Source organism: Danio aesculapii, chromosome 16 (assembly GCF_903798145.1).
Source record: "Danio aesculapii chromosome 16, fDanAes4.1, whole genome shotgun sequence".
Lineage (NCBI taxonomy): Eukaryota > Metazoa > Chordata > Actinopteri > Cypriniformes > Danionidae > Danio > Danio aesculapii.
In genome coordinates, this window is record NC_079450.1 from 18,615,956 (window position 1) to 18,633,103 (window position 17,148).

At 33.3% G+C, this 17,148-nt stretch overlaps 1 protein-coding gene across 3 annotated transcripts in view; it reads right to left on the reverse strand.

Moving 5' to 3' along the window:
• Window positions 1-327: 327 nt before the first annotated feature.
• bnipl (BCL2 interacting protein like) overlaps window positions 328-17,148 on the reverse strand; it is a 20,190-nt gene continuing 3,369 nt past the window's right edge. For 2 of the 3 annotated variants that reach the window (XM_056474915.1, XM_056474913.1), the window contains exons 2-10: window positions 12,874-12,954; window positions 12,731-12,801; window positions 11,729-11,980; window positions 9,027-9,218; window positions 8,852-8,954; window positions 8,645-8,776; window positions 4,804-4,890; window positions 4,603-4,701; window positions 328-2,521 (exon numbers count right to left, since the gene is read on the reverse strand). In XM_056474915.1, coding sequence (XP_056330890.1) covers window positions 2,497-2,521; window positions 4,603-4,701; window positions 4,804-4,890; window positions 8,645-8,776; window positions 8,852-8,954; window positions 9,027-9,218; window positions 11,729-11,980; window positions 12,731-12,801; window positions 12,874-12,914 — 1,002 coding nt within the window. In that variant the 5' untranslated portion in view covers window positions 12,915-12,954 and the 3' untranslated portion in view covers window positions 328-2,496. Of the gene's footprint in view, window positions 2,522-4,602; window positions 4,702-4,803; window positions 4,891-8,644; window positions 8,777-8,851; window positions 8,955-9,026; window positions 9,219-11,728; window positions 11,981-12,730; window positions 12,802-12,873; window positions 12,955-13,602; window positions 13,831-17,148 lie in introns of those variants that run through there. The other variant, XM_056474914.1, reaches the window with a different exon arrangement.

Here is a 17,148-nt window from a genome sequence, read left to right on the forward strand (position 1 = left end):
ATTTTCAAAATTTTTCTGGCAACAAATCAATAACTGGATCTGACAAAGCTTCCCTGAAGTTTATGAATCACATACTAATCTAAAACATGAACCATCATTGCCTCATGTATAACTCTACGCCAGGCACATAAAGTGTTACATCACCAATCAGTTATTTAACCTTCCAGCAGGTCTCTCGCTGTTCCTGTTTGTGACTTCAATGCATAAAGAAAAATGTTTCACCTCTCCGCTACCTCACTTCCTCACTCCAGAGCCAGTTTCCTGAAAGTCGATACAATATTTCCATAGCCAGTTTCATAATAATAAATAACAGCGCAACTCTGCAAGTGTTTCATAAAACCCTTTATTTCCTTAAATACCGTAGACAAGACATTCATGTAGTATGGAGTACATGTGCAGTTTAAAAGCTCGGGTTGTTCAAGTGTGGCCTTGTATAAATATTTGCACATAGGACTCTATTAAATGAAAGCACATTCAATAGGCCACTTTACAGGCAGCAGCAGCAATCTTCTATACTATATTCCAAGACCAGTTATACATGTAACAGCTATATACAAGAATATACCAAACTTGACTCTTTTCAGTAGTTTTACACACTTTTGTTAGTAATAACTTGCTTATTTTACATTAGAAGTTAGTGAACTTGAAGCTTAAGCACAGTGTATTTTACAGAACACATATATAAAAACAAGATACATCACAAATTAGAAAAAAGATCCAAATCCAGATTAGAATTTGATGAAAACAGCCAGATACACTACATGACAAAAGACTTGTCGTCGATCTCTGTTGTAAGAGCAACAAATAATATCCTGACTTCTAGCTGATTAATTGGAAAAGTGGCAGAAGGTAGATTTTACGAGGAATTATCTGTTAAACTGCAACACAAATACTGCAGAAGACCTATTGGAACCCACACAGACCCAAGATTCTCACAGAAATCAGTCAAGTTGGGTCAAGGAAAAGTGATAGTTTGGGGTTACATTTAATATGTGGATGGCAACATCAACAGCCTGAGGTATCAAGACATTTGTGCTGCCCATTACATTACAAACCACAGGAGAGGGCATATTCTTCAGCAGGATAGCGCTCCTCATAATTCAGCCTCCAAACAAAGTTCCTGAAAGCAAAGAAGGTCAAGGTGCTCCAGGATTGGCCAGCCCAGTCACCAGACATGAACATTATTGAGCATGTCTGGGGTAAGATGAAGGAGAAAGCATTAAAGATGAATCCAAAGAATCTTGATGAACTCTGGGAGTCCTGCAATAACGCTTTCTTTACCATTCCAAATGACTTTGTTAATAAGTTATTTGAGTCATTGCAGAGATGTATGGATGCAGTCCTCCAAGCTCATGGGAGTCATACACAATATTCATTCTGTTTCCACTGCAGCATGACTTTATATTCTACTCTGTACATTATTTCTGTTAAATGACAAGACTTTTGCCTAAAAGTCAGACCTTACTGTCCTAATTAAATCATTAAAATCAAGGCATGATCATATTTTATTTTGGTAAATAAGCATAATCTAGAGACCTTTGCCCTTTATATAAGCCACTTCTGATACCAAATGATCAACTAGAAGTCAACTTATTATTTGTTGTTCCTAAACCTTAGATAGACGACAAGACTTTAGTCAGGTAGTGTTGTAGTTTGAAAACTTGGTCACACTTTACAGTAAGATTTCATTAGTTAATGCATCAATTAACACAAACCAATAATATACAATACTTATACAACATTTATTAATCACAGTTCATCATTTTCTAATGGATTATTAACATGCTTGTTAGAATTAGTTCAGTGCACAGTAACAATGAACAACTGTTTTCTTTAATTAACAGTAACAAGCACTGTAATTAATTGACTGTATTGTTGACTGTTTGTTCATGTTAGTAAATGCATTAACTAATATAACCTTATTGTAAAGTGTTATGGAAACTTTAAGTCATTAACGAATTGTGATTCATATGGATTTTAAATGATTCAACTTTTTATAAGTATATACTTAGTTACAATGATATTTAGTAATAATTTAGTGCAAATAATTAAAAAAGGACCATGAAGCAACACAATGAAACCGTATTTTAAATAATATATACCCTTAATCTGGGAACATTCACCACAAGTTTTGTATATATTTAGTGAAAATGTGTGTTTAACCTCTCATTCTTGAAGATAATATCTTTTAGGAGAAGTCAGGGCTGTATAATAAAGTCATTTTCTAAGTTCTGGGCAAACAGTAGAGGATTGTGTGTGTTTTTGTGTAACAGTTTAAAGGCTTGAGATCTCTCCTGACACACACAGCTGCACACAGCTCTCTGAAGGACAACACTGGCTGTTTTGTATTTCCTCAAAGAGTGCTGTCTGTTAGGAAGCTGTGTTTCTGTCATTTGCCCTAAAGCTTTGACCTTTGACCTCAGGCTGTTCTGAATCCCACACGCATGTGACCTGTACAGTATAAACACCAGCGCTCTCGCTCCATCAGCAACACCTTCACCTGTTCAGCTGCGTATCATACCTGCACAACAACAAAAGAAAACAAGGAATCAGATGCATGGAGAACTCTTTAAGAGGATAGTTCGGCCAAAGAGCAACATTCCCTCATCAGTTACACAAAAGAAGATATTTTGAAGAAAGCTGGAAAACTGTAAGTCTTTATGTCCACGCTATTTGTTTTTCAAGTCAATAGTTACAGGTGTTCAGCATTCTTTAAAATATCTTCTTTTGTGTTCAACAGAAGAAAGAAACCCATATTGGTTTGAAACAAGTGGAGGGAGAGTAAATGATGAGGTAATTTTCAGTTTTGGGTGAACTATCCCTTTAAGCGAATTATTTACAGAAATGTGTTGACTGGTATTTAATGTAAAAATGAATAATTCAACTTCATATATTATGTATATTGTGTATTGAGTGTATATATATAAATAAATATAAATATATAAATATATATATATATATATATATATATATATATATATATATATATATATATATATATATATATATATATATATATAAAAATAAATAAATATATATAAATAAATAAATATATATAAATATATAAATAAATAAAAATAAATAAATATATATAAAAATATATAAATAAATAAATATATAAATAAATATATATAAAAATAAATAAATATATAAATAAATATATATATAAATATATAAATAAATAAAAATAAATAAATATATATAAATATATAAATAAATAAATATATAAATATATATATAAATAAATATATATATATTTATATATATATATATATATATATATATATATATATATATATATATATATATATATAAAAATAAAAATAAATAAATAAATAAATATATATAAATATATAATAAATAAAATAAATATATATATATATATAAATATATATATAAATAAATAAATATATAAATATATATATATATATATAAATAAATATATATATATATATAAATAAATATATATAAATACAAAAAAAAAAATAAATAAATAAATAAATATATATAAATATATAAATAAATAAAAATAAATATATATAAATATATAAATATATATATAAATAAATAAATATATAAATAAATAAATATATAAATATATATATATATATAAATAAATATATATATATATATATATATATATATATAAATAAAAATAAATAAATATATATAAATATATAAATAAATAAAAAAAAAAATATATATATAAATAAATATATAAATAAATAAATAAATAAATATATATATATATATATATATATATATATATATATATATATATATATATATATATATATATATATATATATATATATATATATATATATATATATATATATATATATATATATATATATATATATATATATATATATATATATATATATATATAGTTCTGTTGTTTTGAGGTTTTGGAAGCTTTCTATCTCCCACACATTTTTTACCAGAGATAACAGGGTGATTTGAGGGTAAGTAAATCATTTTCATTTTCAGTGAACCAAGCTTTTTCTCACTCACTTACTTTACTTTGGCTTATTTATGGTTTTCAGGGGTCGCCACAGCAGAATGAACTGCCAATTATTCTTGAATATGTTTGATGCAGTGGATGCCCATTCATTCATTCATTCATTCATTTTCTTTTCGGCTTAGTCCCTTTATTAATCCAGGGTCACCAGAGCAGAATGAACCGCCAACTTATCCAGCAGATACTAACTAAGATACGAAACTGAGCATTTTACACAGCGGATGCCCTTCTAGCTGCAACCCATCTCTGGGAAAGCAAGTTAGGGTTATTTCAGGCAAATCTTTGTATAACGATGGTTTGTTCTGTGAATCATTTGGGGAAAAATAGCTTAAAAGGGCTTATAATTTTGACCTTAAAATTAAAAAAAAAAATTAAAAACTGCTTTTATTATAGCTGAAATAAAACAAATAAGACTTTCTGCAGAAGAAAAAAAATTATAGGAAATACTGTGAAAATTTCCTTGCTCTGTTAAACATCACTTAGGGATGTTAAACATACAGGAGGGATAATAATCTTGACTTCAACTGTATATATAGAGAGAGAGAGTATGATGATGGTGGTGGGATGTGGACACTAACTCTCTGATGCAGTCTGGGATTTGCAGCTGCTCCACAGGAACAAACTCTGCCAGTTCCTGCAGGCTGTGGATGAAGCGCATCTTCCTGCTGAACTTCTCACTGCCACAGAGAGAGAGAGAGAGAGAGAGAGAAAACATTTCTCAACTTTGTTGAACCAAGTAACACCAAAAATAATCCTAAAAAAAGAGATGTTAAACAGACCTGATGAAGGGTTTGATGAACGTGATCAGCGCTCTAACATACCAGGCCGGATGAACCACAAACAGCCCTTTCAAGTCTTTCCTTAACCTGAAGAGGATTCACAGAAAACAATCTGAAACATCACACGCACACAACAACATTTAGTTTCAGATATCTGGTTTAGTTTGGAGTCAGTCTGTTTCTCTGCATTCATGACGACAAACGAGAGCAATCACTGACTGGCACTGCACCACCCAGACCCATTTGAAGCCATGAGGGTGTTGAATCATGGGACACGGACAAACCTAGTCAAAAATGCTCTATATTTTTTAAAGGTTAGGAGGAGTTATAAGGCTTAAAGTCATTACACTTACTGCTATAAAAAAGACCAGATTTACTGTGTAGTGCTAATATCATCACTATAATACTTTTGTAAATTTTAGTTTTATTTAAAATGTTCTCATTTCAGTACTTTTTCATGCATTTTGTTGTGTGTGTGAAGTCTAAGACAATCTTCTTAGCCTTCCTTTGATAATGTAAGTAATAAACAGTGAATAAAGTCATGTTTAACAGAGTAAATACATTTTCACAATATTTCCTATTATATTTTCCTTTTGAAGAAAACTAGCAACACCAATATTCTCATCCCCCTTAATATTTAAGAGAAACATTTTAGCTTTACATACTAAATGAACAACATTTCATTTGCAACTAGCTGAACAAAAATTGAAATACATTTTTGAAATGTTATTGTTTCTTTCATTCAGTTCACATTCTGTTATAGCAACACCAGTTACAGTAATTATTCATTTAAATTAATTAATTTATAATTAATTTGCTGCAGAAAACATATGCTGGATTAGTTAATGGCTAATTCCGCTGTGGTGACCCTTGATAAATAAGGGACTAAGCCAAAGGAAGAAGGAAATTATTAATAATTAATTTATCTGTTTATTAATCATTATCATTTATCATTAGTTAATAAAAGTACAACTATCTTTAAACATTTAGACTCCCTTTTGCCTTTAGAACTGCCTTAACCCTTCGTGGCATAGATTCAACAAGGTACTGGAAATATTCCTTAGAGATTTTGGTCCATATTGACATGATTTGTTAGCTGCACATCCATGATGTGAATCTCCCGTTCCACCACATGCCAAAAGTGCTTTATTGGAGTGGAGGCCATTTGAGTGCAGTGAACTCATTGTCATGTTCAAGAAACCAGCCAGAGATGGTTCCCGCTTTATGACAATGTGCGTTATCTTGCTGGAAGTAGCCATCAGAAGATGTACACTGTGGTCATAAAGGGATGGACATGGTCAGCAACCATACTCAGGTAGGCTGTGGCATTGACACGATGCTCAATTGATACTAATAGACCCAAAGTGTGCCAAGAAAATATCCCACACACCATTACACCACCAGCAGCAACCTGAACCATTGATCAAAGGCAGGATAGATCCATGCTTTCATGTTGTTGACGCCAAATTCTGACCCTACCATCCGAATGTCTCAGCAGAAATTGAGACTCATCAGACCAGGCAACGTTTTTCCAATCTTCTATTGTCCAATTTTGGTTTCCTGTTCTTAGCTGACAGGAGTGGCACCCGGTGTGGTCTTCTGCTACTGTAGCCCATCTGCCTCAAGGTTGGACATGTTGTGCATTCAGAGATGCTCTTCTGTATACCTCGGTTGTAACAAGTGGTTATTTGAGTTACTGTTGGTTTTCTATCAGCTCGAACCAGTCTGGCCATTCTCCTCTGACCTCTAGCATCAACAAGGCATTTGCACCCACAGAACTGCCGCTCACTGGATATTTTCACTTTTTCTGACCATTCTCTGTAAACCCTAGAGATGTGTGTGAAAATCCTAGTAAATCAGCAGTTTCTGAAATACTCAGATCAGCCCGTCTGGCACCAACAACCATGCCTGTTCAAAGTCACTTAAATCTCATTTCTTTCCCATTCTGATGCTCGGTTCGAACTTCAGCAGATCGTCTTGACCATATTGTGTCTTAATTGGCTGATTAGAAATTTGCGTTAACAAGCAATTGGACAGGTGTACCTAATAAAGTGGCCGGTGAGTGTCTCTTACTATATCTTTAAACATTTAAGAATGATCCCAAATAAATCTTGTGCTTCAATGTAAACGAAAATAGTTTGTAACAAAGGAGCTGACATCACACAATCTCTCAAACTGACTTATTTAATAAATCTTTCATTTTGATTTTGATTTCATTTTTTGATTTATTTAATTTGGACTTTTTTAATTTTCTTTAAACACAAATAAAATCGAAGTGCCTTATTATGTCAGTGTGATGTCAACATTTCAGACGCCTCTGTATGTTTTATGTACATGTATTTTGAAAGAAAGCTAATACAGCAGATTGGTTTCTCAGGGGTTTTCCTGTAGATTGAGCGACATTCACACAGACTTCTGTCAGTTATTTCTCCTCTTTGCTTCAGTGAAGTAATGCCTGACACTGTTTGTTTGTGTTGTTGTCTGTTGCCGTCTGTAGAGTCAGCAGTGTATGACTGTCTGCAGAGGAAACTTCACTGCATGACGCAATGGAGAAAACAGGAATGACAAATCAGGCCTTTCAAGAGCATCCCGCACTCCTTCAGTTCCTCATTTCCCAAACCGATCTCACATGATAAGCTGACCTTGAATTCCCCTAGCGCACAAACACTTTTATGAGATTGGCCTTCACCTCAATGTGGGAAAAATACAAAGTTTAATATGATGTTCCATTGGTTCCTCAACAATCATCATAATAATAATAATAATAATAATAATAATAATAATCATCATCATCATAATAATAATATATTTAAGATCCTGATCACATAATAATGACTACATTTGTGATTCTCTACATGACTGAAAATGACTAGATAAACACACTGCCATTTAAATTTTTTAAAGATAACTTTTCCTCGTCTATTAAAAACAGACGTGTTGGTCTTGGAGAGTTATGATAAACCTCAAGAAACTAATCCCAATTTAAGTGTGCAATCTATAACTGTCTAAATATAGCAAGAACAACAGAAAAACATGACAGCTGAGAGCAGATCAGAGGTTATCTGAGGAATGTCTGATAACACGGCACTCTATGAACAAGTCCGCAGCATTCCTATCATATTTCATACGAGGGGAATTAAGAAAGTGAGTAGAGGTGGTTCTCATGTCCAACAGGAACTAAAGAGAAGGAAGAACGGCACAGAGCTTAAACACAGACGCCCTCTTCTGGAACTGATGGAAATGTACACTGTGACATGGTATGTTCACACTGTGTGTATTATAATAAAAGCATCATTGCGACATATTATTACAGTTCAAAATACACACATGCACGCATATATTTGAGAAAATGTTCATTTATATTTAGATATAAGATATATATGTATATTATACATGAATCTAAATATTTATCTAACAAAATAGCAGTTTTTATTATAATTTTGTTTGTGTATGTGTGTATTACATATACATAATATATATATATATATATATATACCCACGCCAACACGGGGAGAACATGCAAGCTCCACACAGAAATGCCAACTGACCCCAGCCGGGACTCGAACCAGCAACCTTCTTCCTGTGGTGCGACAGTGCTAACCACTGTGCTGCTCAATCATCCATATTGTTAATTTGATAAGTTTCTCAACTAATCAATTCTGTTGGCCACACTGGTCAAGAAATAAAATATAGACCAATAATATCAATATAGAATAACACACATCAAATCCTAGAGAATAAAATCTCACCATAGATATTTTTCATTCCTCAGAAATGTTTGTTTCTCATTGTCTTCAAGCATGAAACTGTTAACAGGCTCATAACCTTTAGTACGGCTCACCTTCTGTCAATGGACATGTAACACTGTCGCAGCCACTTAATGCCGGGCATCTTATTGCGAGGAGCCATTCCACACAGATACACCAAAATGTAATTCTCAGACACCATCAAGTCCAATGTGCCAATGATGTACCTAAACCCAAAAGAACCATTAAATGTGGGTTTCCCCAAAAATAAACAACCTCCAGTTAGTGTCAACTCATTTTACCTGAACAGGTTGTCCATCACATACTCATAGTGTTCTGTTGTATTTTCCGGAAGGTAGCAGGAGGTAAACATGATGATAGCCGTCGATCCGTCTCCATAGTACCCTACAAAAGAATTTCAAGTTTAGTCAAGTTGTAATTGTCCACAATTGAAGCTAAATTGAAGCTAAAACTCACCTCCATGTGAGAGTACTTGGAGGTATGGCTCCAAAACGCTCATGTTGACTTGATAGTCTTGTCCGCCAATATGGAAATGTCTCCATCGTCTGCCATAATCGTCTACTTGATCCAACTCCAAGTGTCCCATCTCTGCATGCTCTAGTAAACTGGGTTTTCTGATCGATGCTTTACCCATGCGTGGAAGATCATCTGCAATGACCACAGTAAAGCAGTCATTCAATGGTTTATTCAAGGAAATGATAAATGAGCAATAAGAAATTGATCAAAATTAATGATCTTGTCGGCGCCAATAGCCTAGTGATTAAGTGCGCTAACATATAGCACCATGGTGCTCACAGCAACCTAAGTTTGATTCCTGGCTCGAGGTCCTTTGCCAACCCATCCCCTCTCTCTGCTCCCAACTATATCCTGTCAATTCTCTGCACTATTCTATCTTTTAAAGGATAAAACCCCCTAAAAAATAATGATTAAAAAAATAAAATAAATAAATTATCTTAAAGACCACATGAACCGGAATTCGGGACCGTTTTCTTCTCCGTATTGAGACACAATTTCTAGAGAAACGGAACATTAAATGAGAAAACATTGGGAGTGGCTTGTTTTTTTCAACTGCGAGCTGATTGGATGTAGTAAAGTAGCCATTTCATTCAGAAATATCAGGAAAGGAAAGATCTCTGAGATATATTCTGCACTATCAGACTATTATTATTACTCTTCACTGGGATCACATAAAAATGTGTGGCGAAAAGATTTGGAATATAATTTTATAGAGGATCAGTGGGAGATGATATGCCATAATCCTCTCATTCCCCTTTCCAAAAACAACCAAAAACAACACAGTTAACAAAATTATAAATGTATGCATAGAATGTATCTGAGCCCACTTTATTGGAGCAAAAAGTACCCCGATGTATCATCCAGGTGTCACAGATGTACAACCTAATCAGCATCAATCATGCATGTTTTGGGAATGCAAAATGCTAATTTGTTTCTGGAAAGCAGTACAGGACTTCACAGCCAAAGCTTTGCAAACTCTATTGGTCAACACACCAACACTCTACCTCTTTGGTACGGAATTGAACAAGACACTTGATCCTACTTCTACAAAGAGACTTCGCATCATTTCCTATCTAGCAAAAAATGCATTTTGCTCAACTAGAACCAACAAAAGCCTCCAACATTTGAACTATTCATACAACTCTTGACTGAAACAATGCTATTGGAACAGTATGCATACTACTTAAGAAACAAAGAGAATGTTTTTCAAAAAATAGGGATGCCTCTAACCTCTGACTCTCTGACCAACACTGATGTATTTTCATAAAAAGTGTGACTTTACCCAATCAGAGCAGAGCTTTATTCATTTATTATGATTTCTGTATTCTCTGTTATTTTGTTTTATTTTATTTTTATGACTTTGTTCCTATTCTTGTATTTACTGGTAGCCTTGTCTTTGTCCTTTTTGTTTATGTTTGTATGTTCATTAAAAATAATTAACAAAGAATAAAAAAAAAAAGAAATACTGGGAAAAGGGTTTCGGGAGAGCTTTACAACCTAACAGACATCTCCTCTACGCCATTTCTGTTTGTTGTCAAAACTGACAGTTGGAGGGGCATTTCCTCAGACAAACATAGGGCCCTATAAGGCACAATAAGGCGCAAGACGTGTTTGCTGCGATTTGTTGCTATTTTCAGACCAACAACCCTAATTATCACATTTTGCAACACAATGTTTAAATAGCAAATCCATTTGCGCCACATTGTGGACTCAGGGGTGTGCTGGTATAAAATAGAGGTGTAATAAGGCAATAATATGTAGGTTATGGAGGTAATAATATGTAGGTTAAAATGTGTACACATTGCTTAATACACACAGGATGTACAGCAACAAACAAATATTATTAAATATGAAACAAATTTAAGGATTAAAATGTTACAAAAAATATTATTTTCTACATAAATATGAAAACCACTGCCCTAATGCCTCATGTCGGGGTTTTTTTTCAGTTTAGTCATTCATTTGCATTTGTATAATATTATTATTAGTAGTATTATTTATTATATGCATATTTATATTTGTTTTAATAAAAACAAGTTTAGATTTGTCCACCTGTTGGGATTTTGAGATTTATGCTTCACCATATGGGGCATAAGAATTGCAGGTTTTTGGATATAACTCAGTTTTTTGACCTTTAGGAGGCTTGTTCTTTATCCTCGCGCTGCAGATGGTCTGTTAAACTGTTTTCTCGCTAGTGAAGTGTTTAGTTTTTTCACATACAAATGTTTACCATGTAAATAGCAAATGTACCATGGCACTATGCAACTGACTCTTAAAGGGAAAGGGAGATGAGACTCTGATTGGTTTAATGCACGTTATGCTCAAAACACACCCATAATTCATTAAGAGAATAAGCACAACCCTGTTAGATCAAAGCCGGAGCACAAACCGTGTTTTTTCGTCCTTAAAATAGCAAAAGTGGATTCGGACATGCCCTTAATGCTTTTGCGCTTTGGCTTTAGATTTTGCACCTAGATCGTTAAAATACAGCCCCTAATCTGAGAATTCAACTACAAACAAACAGGAGGATTGCAGTTTTAGATTACAAGTGCAAACATTTTTTTTAATGACATGCATAAAACTAGCATTATGAGCTAACAAAATCAATATGGTTAGTTTTGATTTCGTTTGTACTTTAATACCTTCCCATTCTAAGTCATGCATGCTTTCTGGGAAGTTGTAGGACTCGCTGTCTGAAGGCGTTTCTAAGGCCTCCAGGTTAATGTCCATGTCTAGGTCATCATCAGGAGACGGTGAAAGGGCAGAAGCTTCAAACTCATCTGATTTCAGGCTCCGGTCAGTGGAGGTTTTATCCAATGTTAGACTCAGAGTCGGTGCCACTAGTCGCTTCTTTCTGACTGTATTCCCTGTAAGGGCCAGGCTGGTGGGAGGGGCTAGAAGAAAAGGAGAAAGAAAATGTATTTATTGTATATGGGTCTATGTTGAAATGGGGTTTTAAGCATCAAAACAAATGAAATGAAGATCAAAAAGTCCACTATTACATGAAATCACTTTTTTAAATTGATTTTGAGGCGACACTGAAATATAATGTCTCGTCTCAATAATTTGTTTTCAGTAATTTTTGAAAGATATCACTTTGGATAAACATGTCTGCTAATTGAATAAATATCAATGAGAACATAATTATTAATGCTATTCGACATTGTAAAGACATTAAACTTACTAAAAGTGACAATAGATCATTTAATAATTATTTAAAAAATATATACATATATATTTTAAATTAATGATGCTCATGTTTGTTCTTAAATAATCTTTAAAAAACCTTTAACTCTGAATTTTCTTTGATGATAGGCCAGAATAACAAATGTTTTCATTTGTTGTGATTGAAAATCAGGGTTATTAAAACGAAATTGATTTAAATACTCTTCTGATGTTAAAACATCTGTATTATGTTGTCTAAAAATGTTTATAAAAATGTCTGAAAAAATATAACCTTAAAAAGGCAAAAAATATTTTTTTAAAAGCTAATTTTTACTACAAAATTGCAACATTTCTTTTTTTTTTATTTAGAAGAAATACCAGCATTTTTTACAATATAAAACTAAAATATAAAAATAGACTGACTGATATATAGATTATTAGACATTTTGACCAGTAACTAAATGGAGAAATGTGCTTACCAGGCTTTTTTCCCTCTGCTCCAGCACTTTCCTCTTCATCACCAGGACTATGTGTGTCCTCTGGAAGTGGTCTGCCAAAAAAACAATATTTAATCTCATTTGTACTGACTGATTAGGTGAATGCATTTGTTAGCTCAGAATACCTGGGAAACTCCTCATCCTGCCATTCCTCCCGGAGCTCCATGCCAGGGATTAAGTCTGATGTTCTGCTGTTTTCAGTGTGCCTGTGAAAACAAATTAACAAATGTAAACCTCACATTTTTAATGTTAATGATTAAGACTTAATTTCCAGCCAGGAAAACAACTTCCCAATATTTTCCAAACAGATTTCCAGTTTTTGTTTGTTTATTTTAATTATACAACATGTGATGACAAGATCAGTGTAAAGAAAATACTGAATTCTTGACAAAGACTGACTTCATTCATTCATTCATTTTTTTTCGGCTTAGTCACCTTTATCTCATGCAATGATTTTGGCAGCAAAATAAAACATTCAAAAGCTATTAAAGTATTTTTCACATAATTAAAAAAAAATCATTTATATATATATTTAGCTATTTAGTTTATTATGTAGAATTATTACTAATTTATTGACTATTAGTAGTTCAGTTAAAGACAAGAAAACCATATTAAATGACAGAACAAAGCTACAGACATTAGTAGTCAGATAGATAGATAGATAGATAGATAGATAGATAGATAGATAGATAGATAGATAGATAGATAGATAGATAGATAGATAGATAGATAGATTTTGTAGTAAACTGCACGTAGAAACAGGGCTGTGTAAACCTGAAACCTCGCTAACGCCCAACACATCCATCTTACCAGGACATATGTAAATAATGACAATGTAAACATACTGAACTTACCTTTTCACAAAACACGTACGTCCAAAAAAATCTGCTTCTTCATTCACCAAAAGAATAAGTATTGCTTGAGTACATTACAACTTAAACTAAGCTGTTATTTGGTTAAACAGGCAACTGATGTATAACTTCGTTATAAACCTGTACAACGGCAAGGGCGACACTCTACCTCAGCAGAGCAAAGCACCTTCATACCAAACACAGGGTTCAGCCAATCGCAGCGCACCTCACGTGATGACGCATCCGCCGCACCTGAGAGAGCTGGTCCAACGCCCCACCCACAACCCTGCTGATGTACACGGCCAGTGTCAGCAAAAAAAACCAAAAAAAATCTGTCGAGGATTATTAACTAGACAGTTTAGTTTCCGGTAAAACTACCATTTTTCTCATTAGTTTAGTCATTAAATTAGAGCTCAATAGCAAACCGAGCCTACATAAAAGCTGGAAAATTCAAGTCTAATCTCTGTAAAACTTTCTGGTGGTGACAAATCACTGGACTTTTCTTAAGATGAATGATAGATTTTTCAGTCGTAATAAAGTAGCCTATTCAAGTATAAACATATTCAACACTTTTGTGTGTTACATCTCTTATTTAGTAATGTAATATTGTTGGACTCTGTTTTGCATTCAGATCTTCCTCATTTTGTTTTATTGTTGTGAGATGTGCAGGATACTGATTTTGATCCAGAGTGACATGACAGCATTACACATTTTCTGATATCTATGATGTAAACCTTTTGTTCCAGCACATTGAATTGAGATCTAGTGGAATTGTTGAGCTTAAAGAAGAAGAAAAAAACAGATTGTGATGATTTGAGCTTTGTTTTTGACTCAACAAAATTATTTCTCAATAGAATTATCATTACAAGAGGAGAAAACTGTGGTCATAAATGAATGGACATGTTCAGCAGAAATACTCAGGTAGACTCTGGCATGTAAATTATGCACTAATGGTTCTCAAAGTTCTCAAGAATATATTCCCCTCACCATTACATCTGCATTGTGAACCACTTTTTTAAAAATTTTATTTCTTTAATTCTTTTTCATTTGGAAAGATATTTGTTTGTATTGCTGTACATCATGTGTGTATTAAGCAATGTGTAAGCATTTAAGGCACACAACTTTAAACCTGCTTTCAACTGGTCAATTGCGCAGTCTGTTTTAGGTCCTCAAAATAGCAACGCCCCAACAATGTGCCTTAACACACCTTAACAAAGTAGCGAAAATGGATTTGCTATTTAAACAACATGGCACAAAGCGTGAAAATTACTGTCGCGCTGGTCTGAAAATAGCAACAAATCGTGCCAAACGCGTCTTGCGCCTTATTGCGCAAGTAATTAATTAATTACTCACCGACCATTGTGTTGTTCCAGTCACCTGAGAAATTAATTCATCTTCAGATTGCTAATTAAGATATTTTAGATGAAATCCCAGAGCTCCATCATCCTACATAGACAGCAAAGGTCCCGAGATATTTAAAGTCCACGAAAGAAGCTAAAAACATTCCATGTGACTTCAACTGTAATCAGAAAACAACAACTGTAGATATGACTTTGTTCACCTATATCTTCTCTCCCACATCAGGTTCTCAGGGTGTGTGTGCGTTAACTATGGGCAATATGACATATTGCTATTATTGTCAGCAGCACAGCACACACGTGTCTTACTGCTTGCACACCCTGATCTGGTGTAAGATATTAGCGAACAAAGTCATTTTACAGTTTGTTTTTGGAGCTTCGTATGATTACAGGTGAACCACTGTGATGTGATGTGGAATGTTTTGGGTTCCTTTAATGGCCTTTGAACATCTGAGGACTATTGCTGTATATGCCGGATGAGAGAGCTCTTGTATTTCATCTAAAATATATTCATTTTCTGAAGATGAGCAAAGGTCTCAGGGGATCTGAATGACATGAGGGTGAGAAAATTAATAATGAGGGTGGCACAGTAGCTCAGTGGTTAGCACTGCCGCTGGTTCGAGTCCTGGCTGTGCATTTCTGTGTGGAATTTACATGTTCTACCCGTGTTCACGTGGGTTTCCTCAGGATTCTCTGGTTTCCCCCACAGTCCAAAGACATGCACTATAAGTCAAATGGATAAATAAAATTGGCCTTTGTATATGAGTGCTTGTGTAAATGCAAGAGTGTATGGGTGTTTCCTAATACTGGGTTGCGGCTAAAAGGGCATCCGCTGCGTAAAAAACTTATGCTGGAATAGTTTGCGTTTCATTCCGCTGTGGCAATCCCTGACATTTAAGTGACATATCTGAAGAAAAATGAATGAATGAATGAATGAAAATTAATAACAAAATTAAATTTTTGTGCAAACTAAGCCATGAAATATCAATTCAGATCCTTGGCTGATCTTTGCTTCTGCCATGTGTTTGGCTGATTAGATGTTTGTATTATTGAACAGTTGGACAGTGGCAGATGACTGTAGATCAGGGGTGTCCAACTCTAGCCACAGCCTTGCACAATTTAGCTTGAACCTAAAACAACACCCTGTTGAACCTATTAACAATAATTATTTTTAAATTACCCATTAAATTGTATTTTATTACTGTCTACCCCCACCCCAACCCTATACCTACTGTACCTTTTACAGTAAATTCAGTAATTATAATGAGATCTACTTATTAAATTACACATTAAATTGCATTTTAAACCTAATGTAGAGACAGTAATTATAACACAAATTATTTCTACTATTTATCAAATTAATCATTAATCATAATTTATTAGCACCCACCCCTCACAATGATGTAAAACCAGTAATCATCATGAGAAATATTTATAATATTTATTAAATTACCCATTAAATTGTATTTTATTACTGTCAACCCCACATTAACCCTAAACTTAAAGTAATGTAAAATCAGTAATTATAATGAGAAAAATTTATATTATTTATTAAACTACCCATTAACTTATTTTAATAATGCCTACCCCAACCCTAACCCTAAACCTAGCCATCACAGTAATGTCGAAATAGTAGTTAAAACACAAATGATATTATCTATTAAATTATCGATGAAATAGTTTTTTATTAACACCTACCCCAACCCTAAACACATACACCTCACAATAATGTAAAACCATTGTGTAAAAACAGTAGTTATAAGTAGAGCCAGACATATCATAACTACAAACTTAATATATAAAATAAAAAAATAATACCTTCTTAACTTTTATTTAATGTTTACAATGCAAATTCAATTAGATTTACCTATTTGGTAAACAAAGCAAATATTTCTCTCATATATCTACTAAAAGACAGAAAATATTGCTTTACAAACTGTATTGTAAATAAATCATATCAACATTTTCATATTAGTCAGTAATATTACTGAAATTAATTTAAGAACTGAATAAATATAAATGTACACACATTTACACAAGTAGATAAATAGACTCAACGATGGGCTAAAAATCTGCAGATTCCATGTGGGCCTAGTTATACTGTAAGTTAACACAAATGCTTTAAATTATTATTAATATTATTATTAACACCTAGCCCAACCCTAAACCCCAAAATTAATGTACAGTAAAA